Here is a 20,555-nt window from a genome sequence, read left to right as displayed (position 1 = left end):
ACACCAGAATGTGCGTGTTTATACCTTTTGATGTCCTGTTATCAGCTTCGTGCTGTTGTGAGGGTTGGAGTTGCGCTAGCATCCTTGACGCCTGGATTTACAACATCTGTATCTTGACAGATGAGGCAGCTGCTAACGTTAGCTGAGCAGCTTGACTTTAAAGCTTAGAGCCGAGTTCAATAGGTGGACATTAAACGATGTTTACACTCTCTGGACACGGTAACAGCGTTAATAACAAAGAGGCGGAAGCATTTCAATGTTGACAATTAATGTAACAACTCATTTGTGAGAGTAAAGGTAACGCAACTGGACCGGGAGAGCTAAACCGTGCAATGCTGCGGATCATTCAAGTGAAACTCATCCATGTTTGTGGTCTTTTGTGTACTTTGGAAGAACTGTATGAGCAAATAGTCATACAGTTTATGTTTGTTCAGTGTAACGCTGTCTAAAATTCCGGGTCGGATGCTTTTCATTGATATTATGTAACGTTATTTACATTAAGAAATCCAAAGTTGCATAACATTTTTCCATAGAAGAAGAAGCTATAGATGCCTCAAATGTTATTAACTTATTACTCCATATTTCAAACGCCACTGATAAGATGAAGATGAAAACTTGAAGTTATGATTAATATACATGTCCACATACTTGTACATTTGTGTGTTCACGGGGTTTGACGGATGATATAAATATCTATATAATATCTGCTATTATCACGAATGCTTTAAACTGGGCTGTCAGACTTAGACTGATAAAGACATCAGTTAAATTTCGGTTAGTCTGAATTTTACAAGATTATATCAAGGTTAAGATTAAATTTAAACTGCTTTAAGCATTGTGCAGTAATCTGAATGGAGCCTGTCTGGATTATAAACTATATGCAAAGAGTTTTAACTTCATGTAAAATATCTGGTCTGGATTTAGAAGTTGCTTCTTTTCAACCATCTTAACCTCCATGATGGTGCACTTTTGTCCCAAACCATCTTTGCTGCTGGCATCTGAAAATGTCGAACAGCAACATTTCACCATGCAAAAACGTATTAAGCAACATAAAAAAAAAAGTTCTATGTTTTTACTCACACTGAAAGTAATATGTTTAAATGTCTCCTCTTTGTAGTTTAGTTATTCCTCATGACAGATTAGTTACATTTATATTGTGATGTAATTACATAACTGACTCGTTGATAACTTACTGATAAATCTTAGATAAATCTTTGGACTTATTTGTTAAAGCCTAATTGCTTTTAGGGAAAACAATGACTTTGCTTTGGAAAAGTCCATATGAATAGAGGTTGTTTACTATGTTATCGCTAAACAAAAAACACTAGATAGTATGTCATTATTAATTAAGACGAGACAATGCTGTGATGGACACTTACATGTGGTGTTTAATTTAGAAAATAACCCTTTGTTGTAGCCTTGATATAATCAGTGTTTAATGTGATTTATTTAGATAAACAATAAGACAACCAGTCTGATTTTTCTTTCATGGTTCCCTGAATTTTCCAGCTGTGACTTAGCGATAACACTGCAGTAGGTCGGGAACATCTATCCCCCGTTTACAGGGGCTTATCTCTTGCACAGCTCCTCTGATCGGTGACAGTATTGCCCTGTTGATCTTTTAATGAAGGTGAGGATCCTCCTCTGCTCCAGATCGTCCTGTGTTGTACTGATATGTCTGTGGGATGCAGGGCCGTGTCTGTGTTGCTAATAATGCTGTACACGGCTCGGACCCCCCGCAGGCTCTGATAAGTCCTCCCTTCCCCTCCTTCCTGCCCAGATTGTAAGGTCAGATCATGTGACTTTTGTAATAAGAGGCATTGTAGAGCATCTGGCAGCATCTGGTGGTGTTTGATCGGACTCAAATCTCGCCTTTTGTTTCCTGTGACGCTGCTGTGACCATTATGGGGAGGTTAAAGGTTTTAGCCAGCAGTTCAGATATTTATGATGTCCTAAATCTTTGTCTTGAGATTTTTAAAAAAAAAAATTGCTGTATATGCTGACCATAATGATGAATTCAAGAAATATATAGATAATTCCTACAAGAATTATTATTGTTATTGTTAATTAGGGGTGGGAAAATCGAATCGAAAAATCTGAAATCGGGATTTTTTTTCTTCACAATTTTAAATTAATGTTTTTTTTCAAATAAATAAAATTAATTCACTATAAAATTTTTGTCATTTTCATTGGTTTTATTGATCTTTTACTTGTCTTCTTGGGCATTATAGCAGCAGAATGATGATCTGGCTACTGTGTTGTTTTTTCCTAACTGAAATCAAGAAGAATTACAAGCAAAAAGAAGTTTTATAAAAAAAAAATAAAAAATTTGTTTTTAATAACAAAAATAATCAATATTAAAGAATTTTGAGAATCGCAATTTAAATTGAATCGCACCCAAAAAATCGGAATCGAATCAAATTGGGACAAAAGCATATAGTCACAGCGTTATTGTTCATGTTGTTGTTGTTGTTGTTTTATAAAAGAATAACAACAACATTTAAATATCCTTCTCCAATTAATAAAGTATTTCTTATGTCATTTAATTTCTTATTTAATATTTGGTTATGCAGTATGTGAGCTTGGGTCTTTTGTTCAGTTTGTGTAAAAGATGAAATAAATCTATTTCGCATGACTTATGTAGTTTGTATTTTCAGACAGTCCCTCTCAAATAATGGCTATTGATAGCAACAAGTGAAGCAATCTCTGCTGCTCATCATGCAGATCCTGACAGTAAACCAAAAACAAACAACCAAACAAAAAAACTAATAAAAATCCAAATACAGTGAGTGGCTGTCTGTCAAACAAACTGAAGCAGAGAGCAAAACCTGTGGCATCAGGAATAAAAATCTATTTTCAAACTGTAAAACACCCTGTTGTGTGAATGCAAACAGGAGTTTATATGTCCTTTATGATTTATGAAAGTAGGTCAAGCATAGTAAGGAGCCTCTTCTTGAGAGATATAAAAAGCCTACTGTAGCTGTGAGTTTCTGCCAGTGTCATGACTGTATTTCTCCCTATTCTATTGAGGCTCTCATCAGACAACAATGTGTTAATTTGGTGGCAGAGATTGCTCTCAAAACTTGATGTCAAAAGCTTGTATTCTTAGCTCAATGCCACTCGAGCTGTCTCTGAAGGGCAGTGAATGTCAGTGCTGTGGCTGCTTTCGGGAATAGGGGACGAAATTTGAACGTGAATAGCCAGAACAGTGCCAAAAATAGCTTCTTCTGCGTTTACTTAGACAAGATGTTGCAACTTTTAAGATGTTAAATTACTACTCAGGTCAGCTTTATTTATAAAAGAACAAAAGTTGAAACAAAGTGCTTTACATAATCAGCTAAAGCAACAAGAAAGTAAAACAGTTAAAAGAGAGATAAGCAATGAAATAAAATGATACAATAAAATTCTTCTAATGGCAGTTCTGACAAATATTAAGAAGCTGAAGAGGGAGCAGTCAAAAACAGCATGTAAACAATAGCGATTTTTCTATTTGTTAGTGATATCATTACATATAAGCTCATGAGGCCATCTGGACTGGGTATCTCTTCCCACATTTCCTAAACTTGGCTAAAGCACTCGCTGCCTTGTTTACCTCTTGGCCTTCTTTTGTTTTCTGTATCTGTGAGTTTTATCTGATTCCCTAACACCAGTATTGCAGCACTTCTTCCATATCTTTCTTTTTCTTCCCCTTTCTGCCTTTCCTTTCTCTCTATTTCTCTGATAATGGGCAGACAAGAAGCTAAATGGACTTGGAAATATGAATGATGCTCTTGAAATAATGCAGAAAAGGTTGCGGTTAGATGCTGTGAAGATAATAATTAACCACATCGTATAACTGATTTCGAGAGAAGACTAAAAAGTGGCTTTTAGGTGCATCACACTGTATCTGCTTACCAGAGCTGAAATTTGTGATACTAGATGTGTTTGCATGAATTAATTAACACCTAGCAGAATGTGTGGGGAAAGTCAAGGCTCCATGGATGTTTCATATGGAAAGAACCATGGTTGCTTATGCTCAGTGCTCATGAATATCATGTCTGATTGTATTTCCCACATTTCATTTGACACCCACTGGCTGGTGGTGCTGCTTTCTTTCTGTTATTAGACCTTTGATTTATGTTAATACTGCTGTCACATACAATGCTGTCACAGGATTCATGCCAGTTTAGAATTAGACGGTTATCCTGAATATCTATTAATTCTGGGCGGAAAAAGGTATTTGAGGGGTTTATTTGTTTGTTTGCCTCAGATGGACCAAGTAACTGCTCATCCAGATTAATTTCCCATGCATGAATGATGTGAAGTGTGTGTTATTTATTTGGTTAACTGAAACAGCAGGATTAAAGAAATAAATAGTCATTGGTGATGTAAGATGGTAGGCTTCATATCTACAACCTTTTTAATGCTGAAAAACGTGGCTTAAATAGAAATGGAGCTATATTTCGATACTGTTTATTTTAAAACAGTATCAAAGTTTTTTAGTTTTGTGCTTTTAATTGATATTTGTTAATGGTCTTTAGAGAAATTGCAATTTTTACCAAACAGCTTGATGGAGATAACTGAGTTAGTTGCATGCTATGTGTTTGTCTGACATTGTTTTTATTGCTTGAGCCTGTGTGCAATATCATGGTCAATGAAGGTGTAGTTTGTGCCAAAGTTAATGTCTTCAAATTGGGCTTATTTAGATTTTTTTGTTAAATGTAAGAACTGCATCAGATAGTGAGTCTGGCCTGCTTCACTTTAGAACCTGAAGGAATAACACCAGCTCCCTTTAATATCATGGGGTACCATATGAAAATCCACTAAACCCTATAAAGCCAAATGTATCGTATTTGATACACACAGTTTCAGAGACATTTTGCATCATTTAGTGGTAAAAACTTTGCTCCCTAATCCATACCAGGAAGCAGAAAAAAATACACTATAATAGTTTTTACATATTGCATGGTAATTAATGGTTACCCCTTTTTTTTCTTTATACACTTTGTTAAAGGGCCAAATAAAGACCTCAAATTTTAAAAATGACTTCTTACAGTTTTTTACATGGTTCTGGCCTTAAAGGGTTCCATCATAAGCAGTGTGACTGTAGGTTTAATGGTTGATGAGATGGAGTGAATGCTCTTGTAGGGCAGCGTTTTTAGAGTACAACACTGAAGACGGCCAAAAAACTGGCATGCAGCATGACTTATTTCAGGAGTGGGAAGCAGATTGAAAATGATGCACCCTTTAAAGGAGAAAATGGTTCTGAGAATTACGCCTTGATGGCAGTCATTTTGTCAGGAAAGAGCAGAGAGGTTTGATATCAGTCATTATTGGAAACTTCAAGAAAGATAGAAAGAACATTCAGTTTTTAGGGTACTGGTAAATGCTGTTACCTTTTCATCAAAGTCAAGGTTGTTAAAGAGTGACAGTGCTACATATTTAAAAGCAAACATTCAGCATCATATAATATGCTGAATAAATCCCTCTCAATCATGTCTCCGACCTGCTGTAAGTGTGTTTAAATGTTTTTGCTCTGCAGCCTTTGGGTAGAGGGTTTGTGCACATCAGCCAGTGTTAAAAAAAATATGGAGCGATCAGTTTTAATTGTCTTTCCTCTTCGGTGTTCTTCAGGTTGACATCTGTGGTGCATATAAAACTTGACAATGCAGGGCCCTCCCACAGGGTTGCATGGAGGTTAACAGTGGACTGGATGTGATTATTTGTGCTTTAGAATAAAGTTGCCATGGAACTACTGTTAAATTAGTTACTCTCACACACTGATCTCTCCAACATGGGGAGGGGCTGAATTTCTGTGCCACACTTGCAAAAGTAATTATTCTGCCTTCAAGAAGGGCAGAGTTTCTGTAAATCATGTTCTCCACATTTATATAGGTGTCCTACAATTTATTGTTGTTTTTAAGGCACAGTTGTGAGGGTCCTATCTGATGGAGCAGTGGTTGGCAGTCTTTGTGAAGAGGCACCATGTTTCCTTGTCATGTATCGCCCTGGCCCTCTGCTGAGCCTCCAGCTTCCTGTGGCAGTCATGCAGCCCAAGTGCATCCCTCACAACCTCTGCCTGATCTGCTGTGCAGCTGTCCTGCTCCACCTTTAAACACCCACTCTGAGACGCCCTCCCCAGACCCCATGGAGTCGCTCATTGTGGTCACAGAATATGAACCTACAAGACCACCTGGAGAGGCCGGGGATGAGGAGGTGAGTTATGATCCACTCTGTAAATATAAAGAAGAATAAGGGAAAATTGTCACAAAGCATTGTCTTAAATTTGAATGAAAGAAACATAAACTTTAGTCTCCTTCAAAGTTTACCCAGATGACTAAAGACTGACTTTGAATAGAGTCCAATAAACATGGGAAATAAAAAGCTATTTAATGTGTTACATCAGGTAGAAGAAATGGACAGCTCTGAGACACCCGAGCCAACTTCCTCTGCAGCGACACCTTTCCGGACTCCATCCTGCGACCTGCTGTCCCATACAGTTGGTCGGCCAGAGGCACTGCTGCCTGAAAGCCAAGAGCAAAGAGGCAGATTAAGCCTGTCTGACAGAAAACTCTCCCTGCAAGAGCGCTCACACACAGCAACATCCCCTTGCAGCTCACCTGGACTCAATGGACGTTATATTTACCCATCATTGCCTTACTCCCCCATAACATCCCCTCACTCATCTCCACGCTTGCCCCGCCGACCTACTGTAGAGTCCCACAGTGTCTCCATCACAGATCTCCAGGTATGACAGCCTTGAAGCAGCAATAGTTCCACTTTTTAGGTTTGAAACAAACAATGTAAACTTCACTTATTTGCTTCCACAAGTTACATTGACAGCAGCAGATTATTTTATAAGCTTCCCATAATGATAACTGAAAAGGTATCATCATCACTCTGTAGGGTCACATTATTATTGTTTACAAGTTTATCACTGATTATACATTACAGGTCATTTGTAGTTGTGATTATATAACCATCTTACCCACTGTATTCCTTTGGACATATGCACAGCATAAAGCATCACACATGGATGGATTTAATAATGCTGACAAAGAGCCAGGCTGTGAGGTATTCTCCATTAACATCTGTTAGTGTATTATAATATCAAATTTGACTTAAACTAAGCAGAACTACATGTGCGTTTGTCCTGAAAGCTCCAGTTCACTGGCAAAGACCAGAGTTTGTGGATGCAAAGGTAAGGTTTTATAGTCTCAGTGGACGTACTGGTAGTGTAGATGTAATCCCTGTGAGATGTAGATGTTGGCACAGTAGGATCTGCCTTAGGGGAACAACCTGCAGAGAGGCTGATTAACACTGATAGGTGCATCTGATTTTTATAGTATCTTATAATGTAGATGAAAGAGTTTATTTAGCTAGGATCCTTTACTTAGCGTCCTTTATTGTTGTTAGACATTGCTGCAACTAATAATACTGTCATAATAGTAATTATAATCATAATAATCAGACAACAAAATTACATTTAGAGATCTATTACGAGGTTCTGGAAAAAATCCGAATAGCCCTGTCCCTTGTTTGAATCTAAACTCAGCTTCACTGGCCAGCAGTGGCATTTGAGCCAGAGCTTTTAGCTGCTTTTGACCATTTCTGGGACTTGCTCCCACTTTACATCTAATTTCTGGTCCCTGTTGTACAATAATACACACATTTGTATTGATGAACATATATGTATATATATTTAACCTTTTCTATATTCCATTTGATTTTAACTTCAGATGTTTAAGTATTGTGAGGATCAAGCTGTGGTTTACCAGTTGCGACAAATTACAATATTCCCACCTACTTTCTCTATGACGAATATAAATATGAATTATTTCCTCTACAAAAATGGCCACATTTTTAAAAATATAAGTATCTTCAAATCTCATAAATTGGTATTATACTCAACATAGAACAACAGAACATAGAAAAACATATTTGAGTGTGTGAAGGGAGACATTTTATTGTTTCAGTACAAATATCTTGAATTTGATGGCAGCAACACATTTAAAAAATGTGGGATGGTGGCAACAGTAAATTTAGATAAATAACCAATACTATAAAGAAACAGCTAAAGGACAATTCTGTAATTAATTACCAGTAGGTTAACTGGCAGCAGGTCAGTAACACGATGGGGTAAAAAAAAAAAAAAAAAAAAAAAAAGCAGCTTAAAGAAGTAGGGTCTCTTAAAAACATAGATGGATAGAAGTTTAACAATGTGCAAAAATCTCCATCTATGGTTTCTGGAGAATTTTTACTCTTCAGCTCTGAGACAGCACTGCTTTGAAAACACATGATTCTGAAATGACTGTTTTTCATTCATGGCTAAAGAAGACAAGGACCACCCACATTATTATCAGTGCTCCGCTCAGAAGCATGCAGCTTTAATGGTACTGGGAACTGGCAACACTATCTCAACTGAATGTTATTTACATGTTTTAGAATAACTTATACTCCCATCCAGATAAAGGATTTCTCAGGGAAAGAATAGCATATTTCAGAAATACAATACTAAAGCACACCCTACATGTACAACAGCTGGGCTCATAGCCTAAGAGTCTGGGTGATGGACTCGTCAGCCTGTGGTCCAGCTGAAAACATCTGGTGCAACATCAACACAAAATCTGCACATGTTTATGAGTTATTTTGAAAAGAAATAATTTTCTCTTCTTTTCCTTTTGTTCTGCTCTCTCACTCCTCAAGGACTGTGTTCAGCTCAACCAGTACAAACTGAAGGATGAGATTGGAAAGGTACCATCAGAGGCAACTCACTGATTGCTCCCTCTCACAGACTCTTTCATTTCCTTCTCCTTTCCGCCTACTGCATGTCTGTCAAGTAACGCACATCATCAAGGACATGCAGTAACAGCATCTGATATCCTCTCTCCCCGCTGTCCTCATTTCCTAAACTCCGTGTAAACCACAAGGCCACGAGAGAGTTGGAAGATGGATGAGAGGCTGGTATAAATAGCACTCTCTAAGGGTTGTGCTAGGCTTAGTGGATACAAGTGCATGTGAGGGAGTGTGAGCTGGTTCATTTATGCATGTTGTAGACTGTGTGTTTTGTAAGACAGAATGTGAGAGTGTGTGTGAATTCCTGCATGTATAGTAGCTAGACATGTTAATGTGTGTAGTTTTGAGCCCAGCGGAGACAGTTAAAGACTGTAGGGATTGTTTGAAGAGGCTCTAGAAAGATCAGGTTGTCTCTAGAACTGCAGGATGAGCTCTCCGCTGCCTCTCCAAGCTGCAATCTGCTCCCTCAGCGGGAACTGATCCTGCTCTCTCCCCCTCTCTGTCTGGTGTTTTTTTTTTTTTTTTTTCTTATATGCATGAATTTGTCTGCACAGGCTTCTAATCGGGCGTACTTTTCATCCTGAATTTCCGGCGTGTGGGTGGAGAATGGGGGGTAGCACAAACCAGATTGAGTTTCCTTAATTAGCCTAAAATCAAAATAAAAAAAAACAGGGGAGAGACAATTTGAATTTGTCTGTTGTTACTTTGCAGCAGCTGGTACACTGACAGCCCACTCTTTTCCCTTGTGTTTAAATGTTTGTGCATCAGCTTTTGTATGTATTTTTGTGTCCTTTAAATGTCTGCTTTACACGTTTACATGTGTGAATTTACTTTTTTTATTTGCTCAGTCTCACCTTTGTTCATTGGCTTCTGATCTCTTCTACTTAGGGCTCCTATGGTGTTGTAAAGCTGGCTTACAATGAAGATGACAACACTTACTATGTGAGTTTTTCATCTACACAAGATCCTAGCTGATTTCAAACTGTCTTGTTTGTCTCGCTTTCTCTTCCCCCCCATGTAACTTATCACAAAGAACATCAACAGTCTAACTCAACATATGCAACCTTGCCCTTGTCTCATTTACTGGTGTGATGTGAAAACCTCTCGTGTGAAAATAGCTGCAGATATTTGAGTTGTCCAAAATGCTTCAGCTCAAGCTCTACTGTTTGCTGTTCATAATGATTGCAGCAGTTCTCATTAAGCTGCATGTTAGTGACTGTCAATGACAAGGGGATTATTTTGATATTTCTCCCAAGTGGCAAAGCCCACATTCAGTGATTAAATCGTTGTCATATTAACGGAGGCCATTGAGCTATAATATTAAAATTTGTCTGCCCGCCTAACAATGTAACCATTATTGCTGTTAAACTCTCACTCAGTGTTTTGTCAGCTTTTGTAATTGTCGAGGAAATGATTAAAGGTTGTCTCTGACTCATTACCAGCTCCACATTCTCATGGGCTGATCAGCCACGAGTGGATTAATGTTAGCTCACATGCTGTATATTTTCTAAAGGAGTACAATTGGCTTTTTTTTTCCCAAGATGACCCTGTTTCCTGAGATCTGAATGAAATGTCTGGAACTTGCCTCAGTCACAGTACAGCAGAGAGCTTTTACATTGATTTTTACAGATCTTTTCATTACAGCCTTCCTTGTTTTTCTTTATTTTTTAAAGCTATTAGCAGCTAATTTTATGTCATGCTGCTTTTATGGACTATTCAATAGTAATAACAATGATAATAATAATTATGATATTATTGTTATCATCATCAAATTTTTTGACCGTGTAGATGGAGAAATAATGCATTAAATCAGAAATTGCAAATCAGGTTTATATTTTCATACTGGAAAAAAAAGGAAGAATGCCACATAAAAGTAATATTTCTGAAGTAGCAAAATATGATGAGGCTGAGTAACAAATCTGGGAGTAATGTTGTAGTTTTAACCCTGTAAGTCTTGATGGTGCGCATCAGTATGACATATCAAAACCACTAAATAAGGTATAGAATAGTGTTTTTTCTTAGATTTGGAGCTGAAAGTGACCTCAGACATGTATATAAAGTATGTACAAAACTTGTACATCCAAAAAATAAACACCTGGTTTGGATTAATGACTACAGCAGCTAAAGTCTGCACATTAGAAGAAAAGCTCCCAAAACTATGTATCTTATCGCCGCCAAACTGTCTTAGGCAGGAGCAGACTGGTACAGTAATTCAGGCTGGGAATTTGATACCACCTCTGGTCACCACCACACATATTAACACAGAACACCAAGAGTGTGTTGGGTTAGGCGCCTACGGATGTAAGAGTGTAAAATAATAAGACAACAACAAAGGCTACACATGTGCCCACACACAGCTTGTTCTGTTTCTTTTCTCTACAAAATACATGTTTCTGTTTGTCTGCAATTCTCAAATAACATAAACTGAAATTTTACTTTAGCTACTATTTCGCTGTTTAATGCGGAGCCTTCACATTAAACAGTGGAGTAGTAAATTAAATAAAATAGGTTACAATATTGCCCACCTAAACTTGAATCTAATCTTATTTTTAATCTAAGAGGTACCAGACTAGTTATACATTTGACTACATAGTATCATACCCCAAGTGATAAGTACACAGGTCCTGATCTGATTCTTCACTGCTGCTGTCCACCACGGCCGTGACCACAGCACTGTCGGGCCTGACACTGCTCCCTTCTCCATCTTTGTAATGAAACATCCAAAAGCCACCCATCCCAGCTATTCAAAATTCAGTTATTGACCATTTTTATATATATTGGCTTTGTTCATATAACAAATGGGATTTGCCTCGTTATATAAAGTCAGTCATTTTCTGAACCACTTAGTCAAATTAAGGGTTGCGGGGAAGCTGGAGCCTATCCCAGCAATCATTGGGCGAGAGGCAGGGTACACCCTGGACAGGTCGCCAGTCCATCGCAGGGCCACACAGAGAAACAACCAACCATTCACGCTCACTCTCAGGGACAATTTAGAGGTACTAATTAGCCTAACATGCATGTGTTTGGACGGTGGGAGGAAGCCGGAGTACCCAGAGAGAACCCACGCATACAAACTCAACACAGAAAGGCCACCGTTCGAGCTGAGGCTCAAACCAGCAACCTTCTTGCTACGCTACCACTACGCCACCGTGCAGCCCTGGTTTAATTAAGGTTAAATGAAAAGATAAAATATAAAGCTTTTTGCTTTTTTAGGTTTTTTGTCTGTTTGTTTTATAAGATCACAGGATAAGGAAAGAAATTGTTTTATTTATGTAATATGACCCAAGTTATGTTAACCATGTTGGAAATTTGATGTTCCTTTTTTATTTTTTATAAGTATTTCTACCTTTTTGGTTCGTTTAAAAAAAAAAAGAAAATTAAAACCGGTTTTGAGCAGTGTAAAAATAATAGCGGGAATGTGTCATCATTAAAGTCCTGGCTTTCTGGCTTTTAATTCTGTTGTTCTAATGACTCTGGTCTGTGTTAAATAGAAAAACAAGGTTGTTCAAGGTAAGACAGAAATTTATATCTGCTGGCATAGTCATCTCTGTGCAAGAGAGAGGGGGTGAGCTGTCAAATAAGCAAGGTTTTGCTGTGCTTTATCTTCCTCTTCCTTTTATCTGCCTCCCTGTTCATTTTTTCTTTGGATCTTTTGCCCACTAGACTCTACCACCCCCTCGCCATTTTCTCTCATCCTCCTTCAAACCAAATCTGTTTCCCTCTCTAATGTAGGCAATGAAGGTGCTGTCCAAGAAGAAGCTGATGAGGCAGGCAGGTTTCCCACGTAAGTCCAAGGCAGACGGTTAACACAGCAGAGAGAAAATCCCACATATCCCTGTCTTAGCTTCTTTTCTGTCCATCCTTGTTTTCCTCACTGATTACAGTTTGTCACTTTCTCCTTCATCAGGGAGACCACCTCCTCGTGGTGCCAGAGCTATCCCAGAGGGTCCCGCTCAGCCCAAAGGTCCGCTGGAGCGAGTTTATCAGGAGATTGCTATTTTAAAAAAACTGGACCATCCCAATGTAGTTAAACTGGTCGAGGTCAGTCATTTTGAAACATCCAAGTGGTTACTTTGATTCAGCTCAAGACTAACTTGGTAAATAATGTTGCTGCTTCATTTGTAACAAGTGCGGGTATTACAAATGTTTTGGTTTAATCTGAAATGTGAGTCCTCTGTCCTTGCCAGAGTAGCAGAGGGGATAAATAATAAAAATGTATCTATTAAGGACTCTCAAAGGGCTCTGCAATTTACTATTTTTCAAAGAATATGAGACCCTAAAGGGCTCTAGGACCCTTAAATACGAGGATATTATTATACTGTTACACTTTCAGACACCTGTCTGTATGCTGCTATCAGAGACGTAAAGCAAACGTGTGTTTTAATGTTGTATTTATCTTATATAAAACAAGATGTGTTGTATGTTCAGGGGGGCTCATTTCTGCTCCTCTGTGCTTTGTTGCCAGGTTTTGGATGACCCCAGCGAGGACCATCTGTACATGGGTATGTTCTGGCCAGACAGCTAGCCGTTTTAACTGCACACACACACACACACAAACCACAGAGCCTTACACATTAAGGCATCCAAGAGCGTATTTGAAATTAAAATAGTTTTAGTTTTACTTCTGAAATTGTGTAGCTGAACATCTTTCCTCATCAATGTTGTCTGTTTTTGTCACAGTGTTTGAGCTGGTGAAGCAAGGGTAAGCTAAGCCTCTTTTATGGTCATGATTGTGGCACTGCAATGAGCTTGGTCTCATGAGTTATGATCACTACTTGACTGTATTTGTGTCTGTGTACCCGTTCATGTGCCCATGTGTAAATCCAGGGCTGTGATGGAAGTACCGACAGACAAACCATTCAGTGAGGACCAGGCCCGGTTCTACTTTCAGGATCTTCTCAGGGGAATTGAGTTTTGTGAGTCGTCAAAAATTGTTGTACTTTTCCTTTCCTTTCTTTTTAATTTTTTTTTTAAATGTGTGTGTGTGTGTGTGTGTTGACACTGAGCTGATCAAGGTTGTGTAAATAATTTGAGCTGACACTATATTTACTCCACTGCTGATTAAACCACACTTAAATATTGATAATTAGCTCACCAATTGGAAACATTCAGGATTTAAAAGTAGCTCATTCTATTGATTGATTTTACAACCTCTGCTAATATGCCAGATATTATTATGTTAGAATAAAAGTTTATCCTTAAAAGTCATATGATTGCATAAACAATGATAAGCTTTCACTGTGTTGACAAGACCTGCTGGCCCATAATTCCTCACCGCCATTACAGAAGTACTTCATCTGAGCTGTTCTTGACTTAACCACCCACAAGGCTCATTTCCCATCATCTCAGTGGCTCCTAATGCGTTTCGGCACAGAAGAAGGTTTTACACAAGTGTCGTCTAGGAGACTGGCCCCGGGGGAGGGAGAGGAAGGACTCTTGCATCAGGGACCAAAAAAAAAGCCGTCTGGACTCATCCTAATAATCATATTCAAAGAAAATAATATGCTTTTATTTAGTCTCAGTGTGGGTTGTTTAGCAGGACAATGCAGCAACTGAGCATGACACATCTGAAGTGGGAAATGTAGGTGTGAGGCTTCATGTTGTTGGGAATAGGCAGGGGGAGGTTGCCAGACACTTTCTAATAGTTTAGTCAAACTTATGTTATACATCTTTTTGTGCATTGCCAGAGATTTCTCCTTGCATCTCAGAGCCAACAACTGATCTAGTCAGAAGTAGATGATGAAAAACTGGAAGAAAAATGCTTTTTAAAGCCCTCACCTGCTGGTTGCAGTGAAAAGTAACAAACAGACATCTCTTTCCATGAGCATAATTTCACGATGGCATCTTTGTTCATGCAATAATGTCAATTTGTTTTCTTTTCTTTTAACAGTGCATTACCAGAGGATCATTCACAGAGACATTAAACCCTCTAACCTATTAGTGGGAGAAGACGGACATATTAAAATAGCAGACTTTGGAGTTAGTAACCAGTTTGAAGGAGCTGACGCCCTCCTGACCAGCACAGTGGGAACACCTGCTTTCCTTGCCCCTGAAGCGCTCTCCGAGACCAGAAAGAATTTCTCTGGGAAGGTGAGACAGCTTTTAGCTATCTAGTGCCATCTGGGGATGGTTTTCAGAAATGCAATACACTGTGTTTATTTTCTTATATTTCTGTGCAACGTTTTACATGGTTTTTATGTTTTTACATCTAATATTGGAAGGTCATAGGAACTACTTGTCTCATTTTACTTATTCTCTATGTTTGTTTTATTCTCTCGAAGGCATTGGATGTCTGGGCCATGGGAGTAACACTGTATTGCTTTGTCTTTGGAGTGGTGAGTGTGTGCAGTGGGGAAAAAAATGCTGGAGGTTTTAGTCTAGTAGCATTTCATTAAATCAGGCTCATTTCTTGTATTCACAGTGTCCTTTTATGGATGAACGTATCCTCAGTCTTCATCAAAAGATCAAAACCCAACCTGTGGTGATACCAGAGCAGTAAGCCTCACCTCTCCTGTTAATTTGCTGTAGAATGGCTTCTCTTTTTTTGGATTAATGCACACTTTCAGTTTGTTTATTTATTGCTATTGAATATGTGGCTCTCTCTTTGTTTCAACAGGGCCGACATATCAGATGATCTTAAAGATTTGTTGTTGAAAATGCTGGACAAGAATCCAGAAACCAGGATATCAGTACCACAGATAAAAGTGAACACTCTTATTTACTTTTTATTCTATACTGTTTTGTCTGCACAAATTTCAATAGAAAACTATGCTCTTCATATTAGGTTTTCTTTACGACAGAAGGGTCTTCAAGTCACACAGCTACACTGTACAACGCCACTACTGGGTGTTATATGTACTTCCAGTCAGGTTTTATTCAGCAGATTCTGGAAAAAGACTAAAATGTGCTTAGTTAAAATGATACTTTCTGTTAGAGTAAATGGTGGATTTTAACAAAGGTTTTGCAAAGATTTCTGAAGTTGCAGCATTATTTATTTAAAAAGCTACAACCTATGACTAGCTGGTAGAAAAAAAATTCACTCAAAAGCAGTGTCATGCAAGTCAAGAAGCTCAGTCGCATAAATGATGTTTTCCTTAAATATTCCATCAAAGTCAGCCACAGAGAAAAGCGCTCCAGTTTTTTATGTTTATTTATGGGCAGCTCGAAGGAATTTATGTAATTTTGAAGCCAAATCGAAGATAAATTGCATTTTTGATTGTTTGCTTGGAGAGTAAAGCATGAGGGGGGAAAAGGTTGCTGAAAAACACGACAGACTATGAAAATGAGACTGAATCGGATGCAATATGATTGGCCACTCTGAACGTATGTGACAGTTGTAAAGCTGCATGTCTATCATCTTAACAATACAGCTGTGCTCAGAATATTGTTACCCTGCTACTTTTCATTTTGGAACAGTAAAAACCTTGTGAAGCTGATGAGACTGTTACAGAGATCCATGTTAAAGCAAAACTATAGTTTATAAGTTCAGCTGAATAAGATGTGAAGCTTGAAGAAGGCTAAAGCAGAGTAACTGCATCCTCCTTTCCATAGAAGATACTGCTCATGTTTCATAACTGTTGCATCATAAGCCAGCATTACCAGCTTGTGTTAACCTTGCTTGGTGTCCAGGTGCACCCATGGGTGACAAGGCATGGTGCCGAGCCTCTTCCTCCTGAGGACGACAACTGCTGCATGCTGATTGAAGTGACTGAGGAGGAAGTGGAGAACTCTGTTAAACACATTCCAAGTCTGGCGACAGTGGTGAGCTTCTTGATTTATTTGTGTCTTGCGTAAACACAAACAAACATCGCTGTAGCTTCTGGTGTGTAACTTTAGGTGTTTTGAGACAAATAGACTAAATGTTATTGGTGAATGCAGTCAATTCAGTAGACCTTCTTATTTACCCCATTGGCCATAGGTATTGATATTTATGTGCAAATTACTTGTTATCATGTTTAGATCACATTTTACAAATTATTATTTCTTGTATCATGAACGAAATGTGAAGAAAGGCTTGTTTTGTTTAAATAAACATCTTCAGCAGCCTTTTTTTTGTACTGTGATAAATATTTACAGTATCATATAAAACGTTTAAAACTAAATCTTTTTTTTTTTTTTTTTTTTAAGTTTTTTGGATAATTTTTCTGACTTCTTTTTGCAGATCCTGGTGAGAACCATGTTGAGGAAGCGTTCTTTTGGGAACCCCTTTGACTGGGGTCGGAAAGAGGACCGCAGCAGTTTGTGTGCTCCAGGGCAGATGCTCACGTAAGGATTGTTCACAGTACATTACAGACACCGGATCTGTGTGCAGCCTGCAACCATTACTGTATTCTTTCACTGATTTCATCAGTGTAGCCAGCTGATGTTTGACAAGAAGTGTGTCTGAGTGACTGTTGGTAGACTGTCATCATTTCTCTCCCCTTCTCCTGCCCTGCAGGAAAGGCAGAGCAGGCAGTGTGAGATACTGCTACATTCACTGTAACCAAAAAAGGTAAATAAGGTTAGGATAACTACTGCCTGGTTTTTAGAGGTAGAGGATATACTTTGGATTACCTGGCATGACATAAGCAACTATTTTCCCCAAATGAAGGCTGTGATGGTCAGATACATGCATCGAGTTTGCAAACTAGCCTGAGTTCATTTATGGTTTACATATAATCTCTGGGAATGTTGTGCTTTGCTCCTCTGTCCATAGTTTCTCCTTATAGTCTGTTGCAAATGTTCATGTGTCAGGGAGCTTTTAAGTGTAGCATGTGCTGTGCAAAGCATAGACCAGGGGTCGGCAACCCGCGGCTCTGGAGCCGCATGCGGCTCTTTAGCGATGCCCTAGTGGCTCCCTGGAGCTTTTTCAAAAATGTTTAAAAAATGGAAAAAGATGGGGGAGGATATATATTTTTGTTTTGATCTGGTTCTGTAGGAGGACAAACATGACACAAACATTCTTAACGTTTTCCAGCGCTGTAAAAATGTGTAGAATAAACATTAAATTTTAACATTTCTGTCAAGGAAGATTTGTGTCATAGCCTGCGACACACGTAGCCTATCAGCAGCGCGGGATGCCAGGCAGGTGGCGTTGTAAACAAAACCAGCGGTTGTGTGATGGGACATGGATCCCAAAGGGAAAAAAAGAAAAATAACCGAGGAGAACAGAGGATTCAACGTTTCTTGGACTGCATTTGTATTCATTGCCAATGCGGAAGGATTGCCTGAATGTTCGCTCTGTAGCGAGAAGTTGTCACATAACAAAAAGAGTCATGTGGAAAGACATTTCCAGGGAAAGCATGTGCGATTGCGTTACTTCTGGAGAAATTCGAGAAGCGCAAAAGATAGATTTAAGTGGATTGCATCTCCAAACTCCACTACTGCTGCAAGTTTTGTTGTAACCCGGGAGATAATAAAGCGTAGAAAACCGTTCACAGATGTTGACTACATGAAGGAGTCAGTCATCAGCATATCAACACGTATTTCCAGACTTCAAAAACAAAACCGAGACCATACAGAAAATCAAAGACATGCCCCTCTCCGCTAAGACAGTGAAGGAAAGGACAATTTAAATGGCGGCAACATCACCCATCAGCAAATCAAGGACATTAATTCAGCACAAGTTACATCTTACATGTTTAGAAGCTGACCAGTGATGTCCGACAACAGAAGTCACATTAAACGGGTAAGAACATAATCCTTCATATACACAGACTGAGTAACAAAGTGGATGTTTTTATAAAATTATTTCTGATTTTTGTCAGTATATATCTGGAATGATGGTAATGGTGCTCAGGTCCAAGGATAGCTGCGTTGGTTGCGTGTCCAAAGAGAAGTGGATGCTGCTGCGTTTTACCCTCACACTGACTTGCTTGACAGAAATCAAACTGTATTCATTTGATTTGATATACTTTACCTTTTTTTAAAAGGCTGCTGGTTTATTTTTTATAAATGCAGGCTGCGTTTTATTGCACTCTGTTTGTTGCCCAGATAAGGGGCGCGTTACGCACATTCCATTTTGTTGTTTTTTTCGAATTCTTAAAAATAAAAATGACATAAAAAAATCAGATTTCTTTATTGCATTGTTTTAATTTGATCAATGCAACGAAACATAATTCATTAATATTGTAATGAAGTTAAACGTGGCGGCATCGTACAACAGAGTAGTCACGTGATGCGTCATTCTCTACAGGATACACTACAGGGAAAATAAACATTTTATCATTAAGGCTCATTATGTATTTGTAGCCAACTTAGTCATTTTGATAGTAGGCAAATATAGCTAATATAGATACATAAAGCATGTGTTGCCTTCATGATAAGGCTTATATAAGGCTTTTAATTTTTTGCAGCTCCAGACATATTTGTTTTTTGGTTTTTTTGTTCCAATATGGTTCTTTCAACATTTTGGGTTACCGACCCCTGACATAGACAGATCCCATTTCATCATTAAGTAAATTATGGAAAATGAAGTTATTCAAGAAATGAAAGCTAAATTTGACTCAAATTAATTTACTCTTTTTTTTATGTCAAAAGAATCAATTACAAAAAAATAGTAGGTTTTTTTTTATTATTATTATTCTTATTATATCATTCTAAATTGATAATTATTTGTTCTTATGTTGTCCAGTTTTAAGTGACACGATTTCACAAAGATGACACAGACGTGCAGAAACACTTGATGCTGCAGTTTGCCGTTTGACCTCGTGGCATGAAGTGTTTGATGCAGAAAAGTGCAAAACCTTAAAAATGGGGTTAAAGTGTCCAAAACATCTTCAGCAGGAAGCATTCCTATGTTGATGAGTTTCCAGTGTTTGCATGAGGCTTTTTTTATGTTTAATGACAGGATATGCCTGTGAACCAATTGCCTATTACCCATGCTGAATGAGCTCTTCTCCTTTCTGAAATTCTAACCCTTTATTCTTTTAAATTTTTATTAATATATGCAAGTTTCTCCTTGTGCACTTTGTCCTGCAGAAATGAGCTTTGCAGTGCCTTGCTGTGTGTTATCAAATGATTCCTGTCCTAATGATTGACAATGAGTCCACAGCATCTCCGTAACTGACGCTGTGTCACTGGTTTGTCACACAGGAAACAGGAGAGTGGTGATGGTATGAAAAGTATGGACCTGCCCTACGTTGGAGAAGATGAGGCTCTGTCCTGATACAGATGCTTTAATATGCACGCTGGTATCTTCCTGCCTGCAACCACACAACACAACAGCCCTTTATTCAGTTTAACCTGGCAGCCTTTCCACCTTGCTCTCTTTGGATGTGGGCAAGTGTGGAGGATGCTTAAAAAAAAAAAGAAAAAAAAAAAAAAGGGAGAAATTAGTGATCCAAGGCACTTTGATACAATTTCTTAACTTTTATCCTGTTTTATCTTCTTGTACAGCTTATTTTGGAGTTGTGGAACTTGTGACCGTCATGTGAACCTTCCAGGGGTTGATCCCCAAGAACTTTAAACTTTCACCCAGTTTTCCCAACTCACTCTCCACGTGTTCCTATCCTGCATGCGTTTATAGTCCCAGCATGCTTCGTCTCAGGCTGACACTGTACAGTTTGGGGATTTTATCATAGTTTAGCCTCTTGTGTTTCTTCTTGTCTTTACTTGACAATACTTCAGGTACGCAGGGCGTGGGAGCATGGTTAAAGGGGAACAATGGTCGTTTTCAACATCACCATCAGCATTCTCTGTAGTAGAGAATGTTTCTTGATGATTGTCTGGTTCACTCTGCTCGAGAGTAGCAGTGCCCAATTTTTGTAAGATATTTTAGATTAGATCTGTACTGTTTACCC

The 20,555-nt window shown here is 38.4% G+C and overlaps 1 protein-coding gene across 1 annotated transcript; it reads left to right on the top strand.

Moving 5' to 3' along the window:
• Positions 1 to 5,964: 5,964 nt before the first annotated feature.
• On the top strand, positions 5,965 to 19,921 carry camkk2 (calcium/calmodulin-dependent protein kinase kinase 2; the record flags this gene model as incomplete). The annotated part of the gene is made up of 17 exons (XM_079256618.1): positions 5,965 to 6,195; positions 6,386 to 6,727; positions 8,686 to 8,733; positions 9,664 to 9,717; positions 12,508 to 12,559; positions 12,683 to 12,816; positions 13,241 to 13,277; positions 13,456 to 13,477; positions 13,603 to 13,691; positions 14,666 to 14,865; positions 15,057 to 15,110; positions 15,197 to 15,270; positions 15,392 to 15,479; positions 16,405 to 16,536; positions 16,937 to 17,040; positions 17,213 to 17,266; positions 19,849 to 19,921. The coding sequence occupies 17 exons, from the start codon at positions 5,965 to 5,967 to the stop codon at positions 19,919 to 19,921; spliced, it is 1,788 nt and encodes a 595-aa protein (XP_079112744.1).
• Positions 19,922 to 20,555: the final 634 nt, after the last annotated feature.

Source organism: Telmatherina bonti, assembly GCF_933228915.1.
Source record: "Telmatherina bonti genome assembly, chromosome: 17".
Lineage (NCBI taxonomy): Eukaryota > Metazoa > Chordata > Actinopteri > Atheriniformes > Telmatherinidae > Telmatherina > Telmatherina bonti.
Note: the sequence above shows the minus strand (reverse complement) of the source record. Positions and strands in the feature narration are given on the sequence as shown.